Genomic DNA, 12,820 nt, shown 5'->3' with positions numbered 1-12,820 from the left:
ACCCTAAGAGAAGAGAAAGAGAGAGCTAGAAAAATGAAGAAAAAGCCCTAAGAGAAAGAGAGATAATGACGCTCTTTTCCTTTTCCCCAAATAAAAAAATATATATAATATTTTATTTAATTAAAGTATTATTAGTAATTATTAAAAATGATAATAAAATAAAAATATATTTAAAAATAATAAATATTTTTTAAAACAGTTTCAATTAAGTAATTTTTCCATTCTGAAATTTCCTCTTCTTGAAATGGCTAATATGGTTATGAGCCCAATCGATTTATTCCTCACTAAGCCCATAGTTTGAAAACCATGGAGGTTAGGATATTTTTGAAGAGAAACATCATCTCTACCAACAAGGCGAAAAGAAAAGAACAAAAAAAAAAAAAAAGCGGCGGATTTCCCGAAGCTGCCAATATCGACTTCCTTCTTTTGAAATACCGAAAACAACCAATTTACCTTCTCAAACAATTGTAAGGTTTCTGTATCATCCCAACATTCTTGCAGAGTTGGTTGTGGAGATCAGCAAATTCACACATTTCACTTGTATACGCACTGAACTGACAGAGAGTTGTCACGCCAGGGATGGTTGATTGATGCTCAATTTCTCCAAATCTGATTCAAGAATTGGAGATAACTGTAACTTTAGCTGATTTCTCAAAACACCCTTTTATCGGCTTTTGGTGTTCTATAATCCTGAACATGGACATATCGTTTCCGCTGGATCAGCAACGGAGCAGCTGTAGGTATGCTGCTTTCTTGACAGACCCACATGTTCTGCAGGAAAGGCTCCCCCTTTCCGGGAATTGCTCCTTTTTCAGCAAGAAAAGGTATAGAAACGTGTTTTCTCAGATCAAAGGTTCTCTTTCTGAACATGGGTTTATAAAGCCAAGACCCATGTTGAAACCTTCCAAGAGGGAGGGAAATTTAAGTGAAGAAACCATTTCAAAAGTAACCCAAATTGGGGATTCAGGTTCAGGTTCAGGGATTAGTGCTCAAATGGAAAAGCTAGTTTTTCATAAAAGGTATCACGAGGTGCTTGATTTTTTTGACCTGTTACAATGTGCAGGTGATTGTCAGTTAGATAGTAGCACGTATGATGCTTTGATAACTGCCTGTATTGGGTTAAGGTCGATTAGAGGGGTTAAGCGGGTGCATAATCATATGGTTAGTTCTGGATTGGTATTAGACCAGTATTTATGGAACAGGGTTTTGTCTATGCATGTCAAATGTAGGATGATGTTAGATGCACGTAGCATATTTGATGATATGCCCGAGAGGAACTTGATTTCTTGGAATACAATGGTTGGAGGGCTAGTGGATTTGGGGGATTATTTGGAGGCGTTTAGGTTGTTTTTCATGATGTGGGAAGAGAATTCTGCTGCTGATCCTCGGATATTTGCGACGATGATTCGAGCATCTTCTGGATTAGAGGTTATTTCTTTGGGACAGCAATTGCATTGTAGTGCTTTGAAAATGGGGGAAGGCGATAATTGTTTTATATCTTGTTCTTTAATTGATATGTACAGCAAGTGCGGTAGCATAGAAGATGCTCAGTTTGTGTTTGATAATATGCCAGAGAAGACCACAGTAGGGTGGAATACGATTATTGCCGGTTACGCTCTCCATGGCTATAGTGAGGAGGCTTTATGTATGTACTATGAGATGCGAGATGCTGGTGTCAAAATGGATCACTTCACATTTTCAATCATTATCAGAGTTTGCACGAGATTAGCCTCGCTGGAGCATGCTAAACAAGCTCATGCTGGGCTAGTTCGACATGGATTTGGATTAGATATAGTTGCCAATACAGCACTAGTGGATTTGTATATGAAATGGGGGAGGATAGAAGATGCTCGTAACATTTTTGAGGGGATGCCCCAAAAGAATGTTATTTCTTGGAATGCCTTAATTGGTGGATATGGTAATCATGGCCGAGGGATTGAGGCTATTAAACTCTTTGAGCGAATGGTTCACGAAGGAATGATGCCCAATCATGTTACTTTTTTGGCTGTTTTATCTGCATGTCGCTATTCAGGTTTATCAGAATATGGGTGGGAAATATTTGAATCAATGGATAGAGATTACAAGGTGAAGCCTCGAGCAATGCACTATGCATGTATGATTGAATTACTGGGTAGAGAAGGGCTTTTAGATGAAGCTTTTGCATTAATCAGAGATTCTCCTTTTAGGCCTACTATAAATATGTGGGCGGCCTTACTGACAGCCTGTAGAGTCCACAAGAATTTTGAGCTAGGAAAATTTGCAGCTGAGAAACTTTACGGGATGGAACCAGAAAAACTCAGCAATTACGTGATGCTTTTGAATATCTGTAACAGCTCAGGCAAGCAAGATGAAGCTGCTGCAGTTGTTCAAACATTGAAGAGAAAAGGACTCAGAATAAAGCCTGCATGCACATGGATAGAAATAAAGAAGCAACCACATGTTTTCCTGTCTGGAGATAAGTGCCATGTGCAGACCAAGGAGATATATGAAAAAGTGGATGAGCTTATGCTGGAGATCTCTACTAAGTATGGCTATGTTACAGGGGGGAAGACCTTACTACCCGACGTAGATGAACAGGAACAAAAATCGCCCCATTATCACAGTGAAAAGTTGGCAATATCTTTTGGGCTCATAATCACATCAAGTTCAACCTCACTGCAACTTGTTCAGAGTCATAGGATTTGCAACGATTGCCACAATGCAATTAAGTTGATAGCCATGATTACTAAACGAGAAATTGTTGTTAGGGATGCCAGCAGGTTTCATCGATTCAAGAATGGCACTTGCTCTTGTGGTGACTACTGGTGATTGAGTTCTTACCTACATGTGATCCATACTTGTATGTAATTCAATTATTTTACTGATTCTTCTTTGTTATTATGAGTATTTCAAAATCATATGGATATAATTCATTGTTCTCTTTGGAGATGATTACAATTTTTTATCATATGAACTTTCCTGATGACTTGCTTATCCTACCTGTGATTCTTATCTTAACCTAATTGGTTCCACGAACAAGCCAAGAAACTGTGTGCATATATTATCAGCGTGATGCAAGTTTCCTTTTGTGATGATGAAAATTATTGTGGATGTCCACATTCAAACTTCAAAGTTTCATCTGAATTACTGTTTTGTCTTCTTTGATTTCCTTTTGGTGCTAGGGATATTAACTATTTGTGATGCAATGTCCATGAAGTTATTTCAATGTGAACAAGGACTTAATTGTGGTTCCTTAAAGAATGCATTATGAGTTTTAATTAAATATGCTACTTTAAAAATAAAAAAAAGGAGCAAATATGTCAATTTCTTATCTTTTTTATTGAACTATATGTTTGTTAAATTTGTTCTTATGAAGTATTTTATCCTGGGATTTCTTCTGTCAAAATATACTAATAAGATAATGAAGTAGAATCATATTATTGCATTTGAGTTAGATATGAAGTCTTTAATGTAATAGTTTGAATTTTGAAATGGCAAAAGTATAATAAATTGTTCCAGAGAGTTGATCTCATGCTTAAAATGATACTAGTTCATATCTTCATATTAGTTTTAACTTCCTGACAAAGAGAATTTGCCACTTAAGATAGTCAGGTTCATTAAAATTGTAGGTGAAGTGAATAGTAGTTATGTTTAAACAGAGTTCAAATCAGGTACATCATATCTTCTACTTTTACCAATAAAATAAAGATATTCTGGTGCTAGAGATCTGCATAGGGTATCTATGATTTTGAAAGGATTTGTGGAAATGAAATTCATTAGGCATCTTCCTTGTAGTTCAAGACTATCAGAAACTCATGGCTCCTTTTCTGATAAAACTTTTCACGATTTCACCGTTCTCTAGACCTGATAAGCTATTGCTTCATGTAAGCACAGCTGAGGGTGAACATGAGACTGATCAAGTGGCAACAGAAACTTAGGAAGCTCCAGCCTCCAAGGCATATTGGGAGAAAAGGTAAACTTTTTTACTTGAAAGCATTGGGCACAATTCACCCCATTGATCTGTTTCTTTCCTTTTCCCCTTTCTTTGACAGCTTGATCTGTTGTCTGTCATCCAGCAACCTGTGCGACTGACATAAATGATTGCAAGATGCACTACTTTAGCTCTGTATTATCTTAGTTATTCACATATCTTATGTTGCTGCATCATTTGCTTTGAAAAGATACCCGTCAAGTTTGTTTCAGATGGAATGGCTAAGCAACAGACCATGGTGGGGCAGGTGGGGCAGGTGGGCAGTAGATACCTGTTGGAATAACCGTTTGCTGAGTATGCTCTATACATCAATTTTCTCGACCTGGGGTGTCCTATCAGTTTCATCCATCTTTTTGTGTCAGAGAGCCATGTTAACTGTGAATTGAGGTCATCAAGTTACTTGTAGTCATCTTCCTCATTCGTTATCAAATTCTTTGATGCCCAAATATGTAGATTGCATGAGGAATTGATACGGGCCATCTCAAAAAGCCTTTTTTTCTCTTGGCTACTGTTAGTCTTTATACTAAAATTGCTTTAGCTCAAATGTTCAAATGCCAGGTTTAACTTTATTGAATCACGTTGTATTAAATCCTGGTTCAGCCACTGATTCCATGGGATTCTCTCTTTTACTCAATGAGATGTATGATTGCATGCCTTCCCTACATTCTTTCCTCCTGAAGAAGTTATTCTTTCACTGCAGAATTTGTGATAGGTGGTGCTTCTAAGAGAGTGCTCTTTGAAATATCTGTGATGATTCCCTTGTGTCTTTATGGAATTTATGGTAGAGTGCTGTTTTCAATAGACAGATTATTTGTAGTGTGCTACATTTCCTATCTTAGAATTTGAAATATTATACAAGTGTGGAGTTAGTAGTTAAAGAACTATGCAGAACTATTATTTCTGGCTGCACATGGTACTTTTGGCATTTGCAGTATCAGAATTTGGAAACATATATTGCAGGGTTGAACGAGAGAAGCAATGGAGTTTCTGATTGTCGTCATGCATAGGTGGTGCAGATTGTGTTTGTAGTACCTAATATCAAGGAAATCGAGAGAGTAATACTGAAAATGCTACACTAACAACATGATTATTGGATTAGAGAACTATTACTGTTTCAGGTTCACAGCCTCTCCTAAGAATCTCAACACTTGGCTCATTGATGAGTTGAAATCATTTACAATGGAACTAACAGTGCTAGCAAGCGCTAACGATAGGTTTAGTTGAACCTGCAGAACCCATATATATATATAATAAGATTACACTCATTGTGAATCCACTAACTCTAGATCTTGTATTGGATTCACATTGCTTGTATGGGGAAGAGTGTTGACTAGTGAGGAACGCTCACATCTAGAAGATGAAGATAGTAGAGATGAAGGTACTCAGATAGATGTGTGGCACACTAGGAGAGGTAGGATAAAGAATCAAGTTATGCATGACAAGATGAGAGTGGCCTCCGTGGTGAACAAGATGAGGGAAGCGGGGTTTAGATGGTACCAACATGTGAAGAGAAGTTACCCAAATGCACCAGTAAAGAGGTGTGATAGGTTGACTATAACAAGTTTTAGTGGAGGTGGAGATAGGCTAAAGAAAAACTAGGGGGAGGTAATTGGACAGAACATAACACATCTTCAGCTTACTGAGGATATGATCCTAGATAAGAATGTATTGAAGGTCAAGGATTATGGTAAAAGGTTTCACGACCCGACCTAGTGCCTAGTCGTAACACGGTGATCGAAATCCCGTAGGGCTCCAACCAAGCCTCTTGACATATCATAAAGCATACAAAATGTAAAGTAAAGTGGAACATAGCATAAGAAAGAGTCTAACATAAGACGTAAAGAGAATATAATCCGACTACATAGACTCTACACGTTTTGTCCAACAATTGCCTCTACTAATGAAACGGGTGGGGACTAAGGCATGTCTCTAGCTCACCCTCAAAATGAAACATAACAAAGTCCTTTGAAGTAAGAAACAACAACTCATAACTAGTCCTCGATATGTGGGGACTCACTATAACTCCGTCAATAAGAAAGCTCAACTATCCATGTGTATGGATATGATCCTTAACCCCTACATTATGAGACAATGTAGGCAACAAATATGCGTTAGTACGTTTGAATGTACTAAGTATGTGGACATGACAGGGTAATATAAATCATAAGATGCAATGATCGAATAACGTTCATGAGAATAAGGATAAGTGAAGTCATGAGAAAACCATAATGATCAAAACATTTAAGGGACATAGTTGAAAATCATAAAGTAACATAATGAGTGTATAACTATGCAGAATAGGAACCATAACCGACAATAAGACCATGCGAGCTATAACATGGAATTCTATTGTCTCCCCATACAACGAAGAAAAAGGGGAATCTACTTACCAAGGTAGACTCTACCCCGCTAGGCGGGTCATGTACATATGCTATATGTGGATTTACTAGTTAAGCCATAAGGCAACCTACGATGACACATAGTTTAAGGGACTTGAGGCTGCTACTAAGGCTTTGGTAGGGCCCCCACCTCAAATCCGCTCGGTGCTAAGTCAAATCCCACGGAATACATGCATATCATATAAATCATAATGAACATATATCATAGTCATGATCATAGGTTTGAAATTCATAAAATAGTTCATTTCATAACATAATTGCAATGTGAGTATTGACCTTTCATCATTTCAAATCATAATTGCATAATTCTTATCATGAGGTTCCTAGGACACCACATAGGGCCCTAAGTCACCTATCTTCATACTTGCATGAAAATCATAACTTGAACATACTTGTAATTCATGATCACAATTCATACTTGAATTTAGAGTAAAATTTATATACATAGTCAATTTGAATGAAAACCACGATAATACCTTGAAATCATTGAATTCATAATCATACTTCATAATATCATCATTGGAAATAGCTTTATGCATGGGCATCCATAATTCAACTTAAAATCATGTAATTCATGTAGAAACATACTTATAATGATAATTTATAATGATTAAAAACATAATTGAAACAACTCAATCCAATTCATCAAATTAGGGTTACAAACCCAATTAAAATTCATGAGATTTTGAATGAAAACCTTGGGACTCCATGGGTGAAAGGGACTCATGTATCAATCCCTACATACCTTGATAAGATTTACCTAGAATTGAAAAGGAACCTTGATGAATTTGAAACCCTAACTTGAAGTTTGAAGAAGAAACTTTGAGAGGATCTCTTAGTCTTGCCTTAGGAAAAATTTGAAGAGTGAATTGAATAGCAGGGGAATTTGAAGAATTAGGTATATATAGACTTTGAACTTGGCCATAAAATTGTCTAAGTTCATTGAATCGAACTTGAAAAAAAATGAAATTACTGTCACGATCCAAAAATTGAGGTCATGATGGCACACATCTCAAAATCCAATCTGATGTGTAACCCTAAAAATAAAACTCATACAAGACTCCCAAAGGGGAAAGTGATGTCACAATTTAAATAAAAAAAACAATAAAGAGAAAATTATCCCAAAATCTAGTATCATAAGTATAAAGAGCATCTAATACAAAGTTCGAATCTGAAGATACAACATAAATCTCTGAATGATACAAAAGACTTAAAAAATAAGGATAGACTAGTGACGATCCAAATTTTGGGACCTCACCACTAATCTGAGAATACATAATCCGCTAGAATATCAACTGCCACGGGAGGTACCCCGACTAGTATCTGCATCAAAAAGGGATACAGAAGTAGGGGTGAGTACAATTCACATATACTCAGTAGATTTTAGCTGACTGAGTATAAGGAATTAATCAAACCTATGAAATAAATTAAGGAATGCTTCCACCTACATACAGAAAAGTCCCACTTCGGTATCGGTGCCGCTAGTTTATATATATATAGTGGCGTGAGTAAAGTAAATTCGTAATAATATCTCATAATCATAATTAATCAGATAATTCAAGCAGCACAAATATCAATGCAATGCAATGCAATATGATGATGCAATGATGTGGTGGTACGGTGGAATCAAGATTGTCGCACAGCCTGCCGTATACACCTGTTGAGCTGTGCTACCAAGCAGGACCCATGGGGGTCTCACAGACCATATACCTCAATCACAATATCTCATTATTCTTGCCACCTCCTTGTGGTCAAGGGATCACAATGCATCCACTACTCTGCCGTAATACTGCCTCGGACAGGGACTCAAGATACAAAGGTTTAAAGGTGTTTTATTTTCTTTTTCAAAAAGAATTTCCATAATTCTCAACTTCTATGATGAATGAGGATCAATGCATCAAAACACATATGACATGGAAGTAATATTAAACTCACATGTGGTAGAAGGTTCAAAGTTCTCAAAACTTAACCTACACATGATATTCACCATCAATTAATAGTAATAGGAATATTCATTCCTTTCTCAACAATATTTCAATACTCAAGCATTCTCAAAACCCCTAACTCAACCTCTCAAGCGAGCATCACAAGTTAAATAATATACTCAAGCCTCTCTCTTAGGCAAATCACGAATCACATGCTCTCAAAGCAAATAAGATAACAAATAAGGCCTCCACACGGGCTATGTAATATAAATAAACCCCCACATGGCAATACATTAATAAATAAGCCCCCACATGGGCATCACAATATATATATAACATTCTCAACTCATACTACGACCTCATCCCAAAGTCTATAACATATGAATGACTAATTACCCCATCTTAATATCAAAGAAGGATAGCCAAACCTACCTCAATTGCCGAAATCGCACTCGAACACCTCCACCGAACAAGCAACTCTCGAATTCAATGCCCGGACTGACAACCCACTATCAAAAATAAAACATACACATCACAAGAAGTCCAATGACACCCATATTGATAAGTTTCGGAATCGAGGGTAAAATGGTCCAAAAATTAATTATTTCCGAAAAAGGTTAAATCTGGAAATTTATTGGACAATCACATTCTACTTGTAATAAGAAACTCATGGTTGAAAAACCCATAAAAATAGAGCTCAAAATGAGTTAGAAATCACAATTTTCCTTAAATTCGAATTAGGGAAAAAATAAAGATTTTTGGGGTTTGAAACTAAAATTTAAGAGTTAAAATCATCAAATGCTTAATGAAAAAGGAAGTATTTAGGTCAAAAATCACTTACCCAACACTTTGCCTCGAAAATCTCTTCTCAAATTGCCTCAAAGAGTTCAAGAACTCAAACAAATGGTGAACAAACTATTGAAATGAGAAGAAAGGGGCATTTTCTGCCCAAAAAGTTACTGTTCACGCCTGTTGACCACGGTCAACTTACATCACCACCCTTTAAAATATGTTTTTTACCCTCAAAACTCATTCGGAACTGTATAAGTATGAACCGATAATGCAAATTGATCAAATAACACTCGGCGGCACTAAAAAATAGAGATAAAATGATAATTTCACATAAATTTTTAAAAATGACCCTCAAGGTCATTACAATTACCCTTCATTAAATTCTAAAATTTAGACTTACGAATGGACTCCTACGAGTCGTTAGAGTTGTGAGGAGTCGTCATTACGAATCGTCCTGCAGGTGTTAGAAAATCCTAAAAATCAAGCCTCTGAAGTTACTTCTACGAGTCTTGATTATGACTCGTTGTTAGAGTTACGAGTCGTCACATTGACTCATTTTGCAGGTCTAAAAACCTGCAGGATTAGAGGTTCTCTGAAGTTTCTTTACGACTCGTCTTTACGTTTCATAATCTTCTCTACGACTCGTCCTGTTGAGTCGTAGATGAAGTCCCGAGGCTCAGTAGTTCCAGGTGTTCAAACCCTACACTACGAATGGCGTCTATGAGTCCTAGACTTTCTTACGAGTCCTCAAATGAATCGTAGACCCATACATTTTATTTATTAAATTTTCAGCCTCAGATTCAGTTCCCACGAGTCATCTTTACGACTCGTAAGAACCTTTACGAGTCGTAGACTCATTCGTAGACTTGAATTCTCTTTTGTTCAACCTTTCATTTTTTGTGCCTTACAATATCTCCTCATTGGGAACATTCTTCCTCGAATGAGATTAACTTAGCATAGAAAGGACGTGGAACGAGGATTAGCAACCCAACATGAATATGACGACTCACAGAAAAACATAAATCATGGAATTTTCAATCTTAACATAAATCATGACTTTTAAATCAGCTTTCATGAATATGCATGCACATGAATGACAAATGAAACTGAAACGTAGGAGTTTAATTGATTTGATCATGAACAACTTAGTACCTTAGGCTTGAGTGAAAGGAAAGAGATACGGATAATGACTTATCATGTCCGTTTCCTCTTCCCATGTAGCACTGTCTACTTGTTGATTTCTCCATAACACTTTGATAGATGCAACGTCTTTATTTCTTAGCCTCTTCACTTGCCGGTCTAAGATTTCCACTGAAACCTCCTCATAAGTCAAATTATCTTCAACGTTCACAATTTCTAATGGCACGATAGAGTTTGGATCACCCACAAACTTTCTCATCATCGACACACGAAATACTGAATGAACCATAGCCAACTCCAATGGCAAATCCAACTCATATGACACTTTATCAACATGCTTCAATATTCTATAAGGTCCTACATAGCTAGGACTCAACTTCTCTTTTTTACCAAAACGCATTACACTCTTCATAGGTGAAACCTTCAAATACATCCAATCATCCACATCAAATTCAAGATCTCGTCTTCTAATGTACGAATAGAACTTTTGACGACTTTGAGCCGTCCTCAATCTTTCTCTTATGAGCCTTACCTTCTCCATTGCATTAACTACCAAATTGGGATCAATCAATGCCATCTCACCAACTTCAAAACATCCCACCGGAGATACCTTCTCCCATACAAGGCTTAAAAAGAGCCATTTGAATGCTAGAATGATAACTATTATTGTAGGCAAACTCAATCAATGGAAAATGCTCATCCCAATTTTCTTTAAAATCAATCACACATGCCCTTAAACATTTTTCAAAGTTTTGATTATTCTTTCGGCTTGTCCATTGGTTTGAAGATGGAAGGTTGTACTTAACTTAATTTTTGTACCAAGACCCTTTTGAAATGACTTCCAAAAATGTGTAGTAAATTGAGTACCTCTATTTGATATAATAGATAAAGGATAACCATGAAGTTTCACAAGTTCACAAATGTATAATTTAGCATAGTATTCGGCACCATAGGAAGTCTTAACCGGTAGAAAATATGCCGACTTAGTCATTCGATCCACAACAACCCAAATAGAATCATATTGCCTTCTAGTACGAGGCAAACCCATCACAAAGTCCATATTCACATCTTTCCACTTCTAAGTAGGAATTTCAATGTCTTGAGCTAAACCTCCCAGTTTTTATGCTCAACTTTCACTTGTTGGCAATTAGGACACTTAGCCACGAACTTCTCTATGTCCTTCTTCATTTCATTCCCTCAATACACTTCCCTTAAGTCACGATACATCTTGGTGGATCCCAGATAAATTGAATACCGAAAACTATGGGACTCATTCAATATCAATTCTCTTAGTCCATCCACATTAGGTACACACAAACGACCTTAGTAACGTAGTATTCCATCTCCCCCTTGGAGAAAGTCTCAATGGCATTTTCAGAAATTGTCTTCTTCAATTCAACCAAAACCGAATCAAGATCTTGTTTGGATTTTACATGCACTACAAGAGACGATTTTGAGCCATTATTTACAAGAACACCTCCATCATTGGAGTCAACTCAATGCACACCTAAACGTTCCAATCTATGGACATCCTTTAATAATTCCTTCTTACCTTCCTCAACATGTGCAACACTATCCATGAAAAATTGACTAAGAGCATCGGCTACAACATTTGCCTTACCCGGATGGTACAATACACTCATGTCATAGTCCTTTAGGATTTCAAGACACCTCATTTGCCTAAGGTTCAAGTCCCTTTGGATAAACACATATTGCAAGCTTTTATGGTCGGTGAACATATCAACATGCACCCCATAAAGATAATGACGCCAAACTTTTAAAGCAAACACAACCGCCGCAAGTTCAAGATCATGGGTTGGATAATTACGTTCATGCACCTTAAGTTTCCTAGAAGCATAGGCTATAACCTTATGATGTTGTGTCAAGACACAACTCAAACCAACACGTGAGGTATCATAATAAATAACAAATCCATCCGAACTTTTGGGCAATTTTAAAATAGGAGACGACATAAGAAGATCCTTCAATATTTGAAAACTCTTCTCACACTCATCCGACCATTGAAATTTCACTTTCTTTTGGGTCAACTTAGTCAAAGGAGAAACAATAGATGAAAACCCTTCAACAAACCTTCTACAGTATCCGGCCAAGCCCAAAAAGCGTCTAATATCCAAAGGAGACAATGGTCTATACCAATTCTTTACCACCTCCATTTTCTTTGCATCAACCTTAATCCTATCACCGGACACTACATGACTAAGGAATGAAACTTCCCTAGTCAAAATTCACACTTACTAAACTTGGCAAATAGTTGGTTATCTATTAATGTTTGCAACACAATCCTTAAGTGACCCATATGGTCTTCTTCATTTCGAGAGTAAATCAAGATGTCAATAAACACCACTACAAACATGTTAAAGTATGGCTTGAAAATATGATTCATCAAATTCATGAAAATAGCGGGAGCATTAGTCAAACCAAATGACATTACTACAAATTCAAAATGACCATACCTTATTTGGAACATCGTCTTGGGAATATCACACTCCCCTACCCTTAGTTGATGATAATCGAAATGGAGATCAATCTTTGAGAAGTAACTCGCCCGTTGTAATTGGTCAAACAAATCATTT

General features: G+C 36.8%; 1 protein-coding gene across 5 annotated transcripts; it reads left to right on the top strand.

Annotated features, from left to right (window-relative positions):
• The first annotated feature begins 265 nt into the window (after nucleotides 1–265).
• On the top strand, nucleotides 266–4,643 carry LOC129893055 (pentatricopeptide repeat-containing protein At5g50390, chloroplastic). 5 transcript variants are annotated; one of them, XM_055968550.1, is made up of 3 exons: nucleotides 266–2,839; nucleotides 3,874–3,952; nucleotides 4,183–4,643. In XM_055968550.1, the coding sequence occupies exon 1, from the start codon at nucleotides 697–699 to the stop codon at nucleotides 2,806–2,808; it is 2,112 nt and encodes a 703-aa protein (XP_055824525.1). In that variant the 5' UTR covers nucleotides 266–696; the 3' UTR covers nucleotides 2,809–2,839; nucleotides 3,874–3,952; nucleotides 4,183–4,643. The 5 variants fall into 5 exon arrangements, with proteins under 5 accessions (XP_055824525.1, XP_055824524.1, XP_055824522.1 ...); XM_055968549.1 differs by having other exon boundaries at nucleotides 4,161–4,643; XM_055968547.1 differs by having other exon boundaries at nucleotides 4,032–4,643.
• The last annotated feature ends 8,177 nt before the right edge of the window (nucleotides 4,644–12,820 follow it).

Source organism: Solanum dulcamara, chromosome 6 (genome assembly GCF_947179165.1).
Source record: "Solanum dulcamara chromosome 6, daSolDulc1.2, whole genome shotgun sequence".
NCBI lineage: Eukaryota > Viridiplantae > Streptophyta > Magnoliopsida > Solanales > Solanaceae > Solanum > Solanum dulcamara.
The sequence above is the reverse complement of the archived record's forward strand: the minus strand, read 5'-3'. Positions and strand labels throughout refer to the sequence as shown.

What these genes read in the sequence shown, in the direction of transcription:
- LOC129893055 (XM_055968550.1), top strand. Translation starts at nt 697, where the DNA reads ATGGACATATCGTTTCCGCTGGATCAGCAACGGAGCAGCTGTAGGTAT.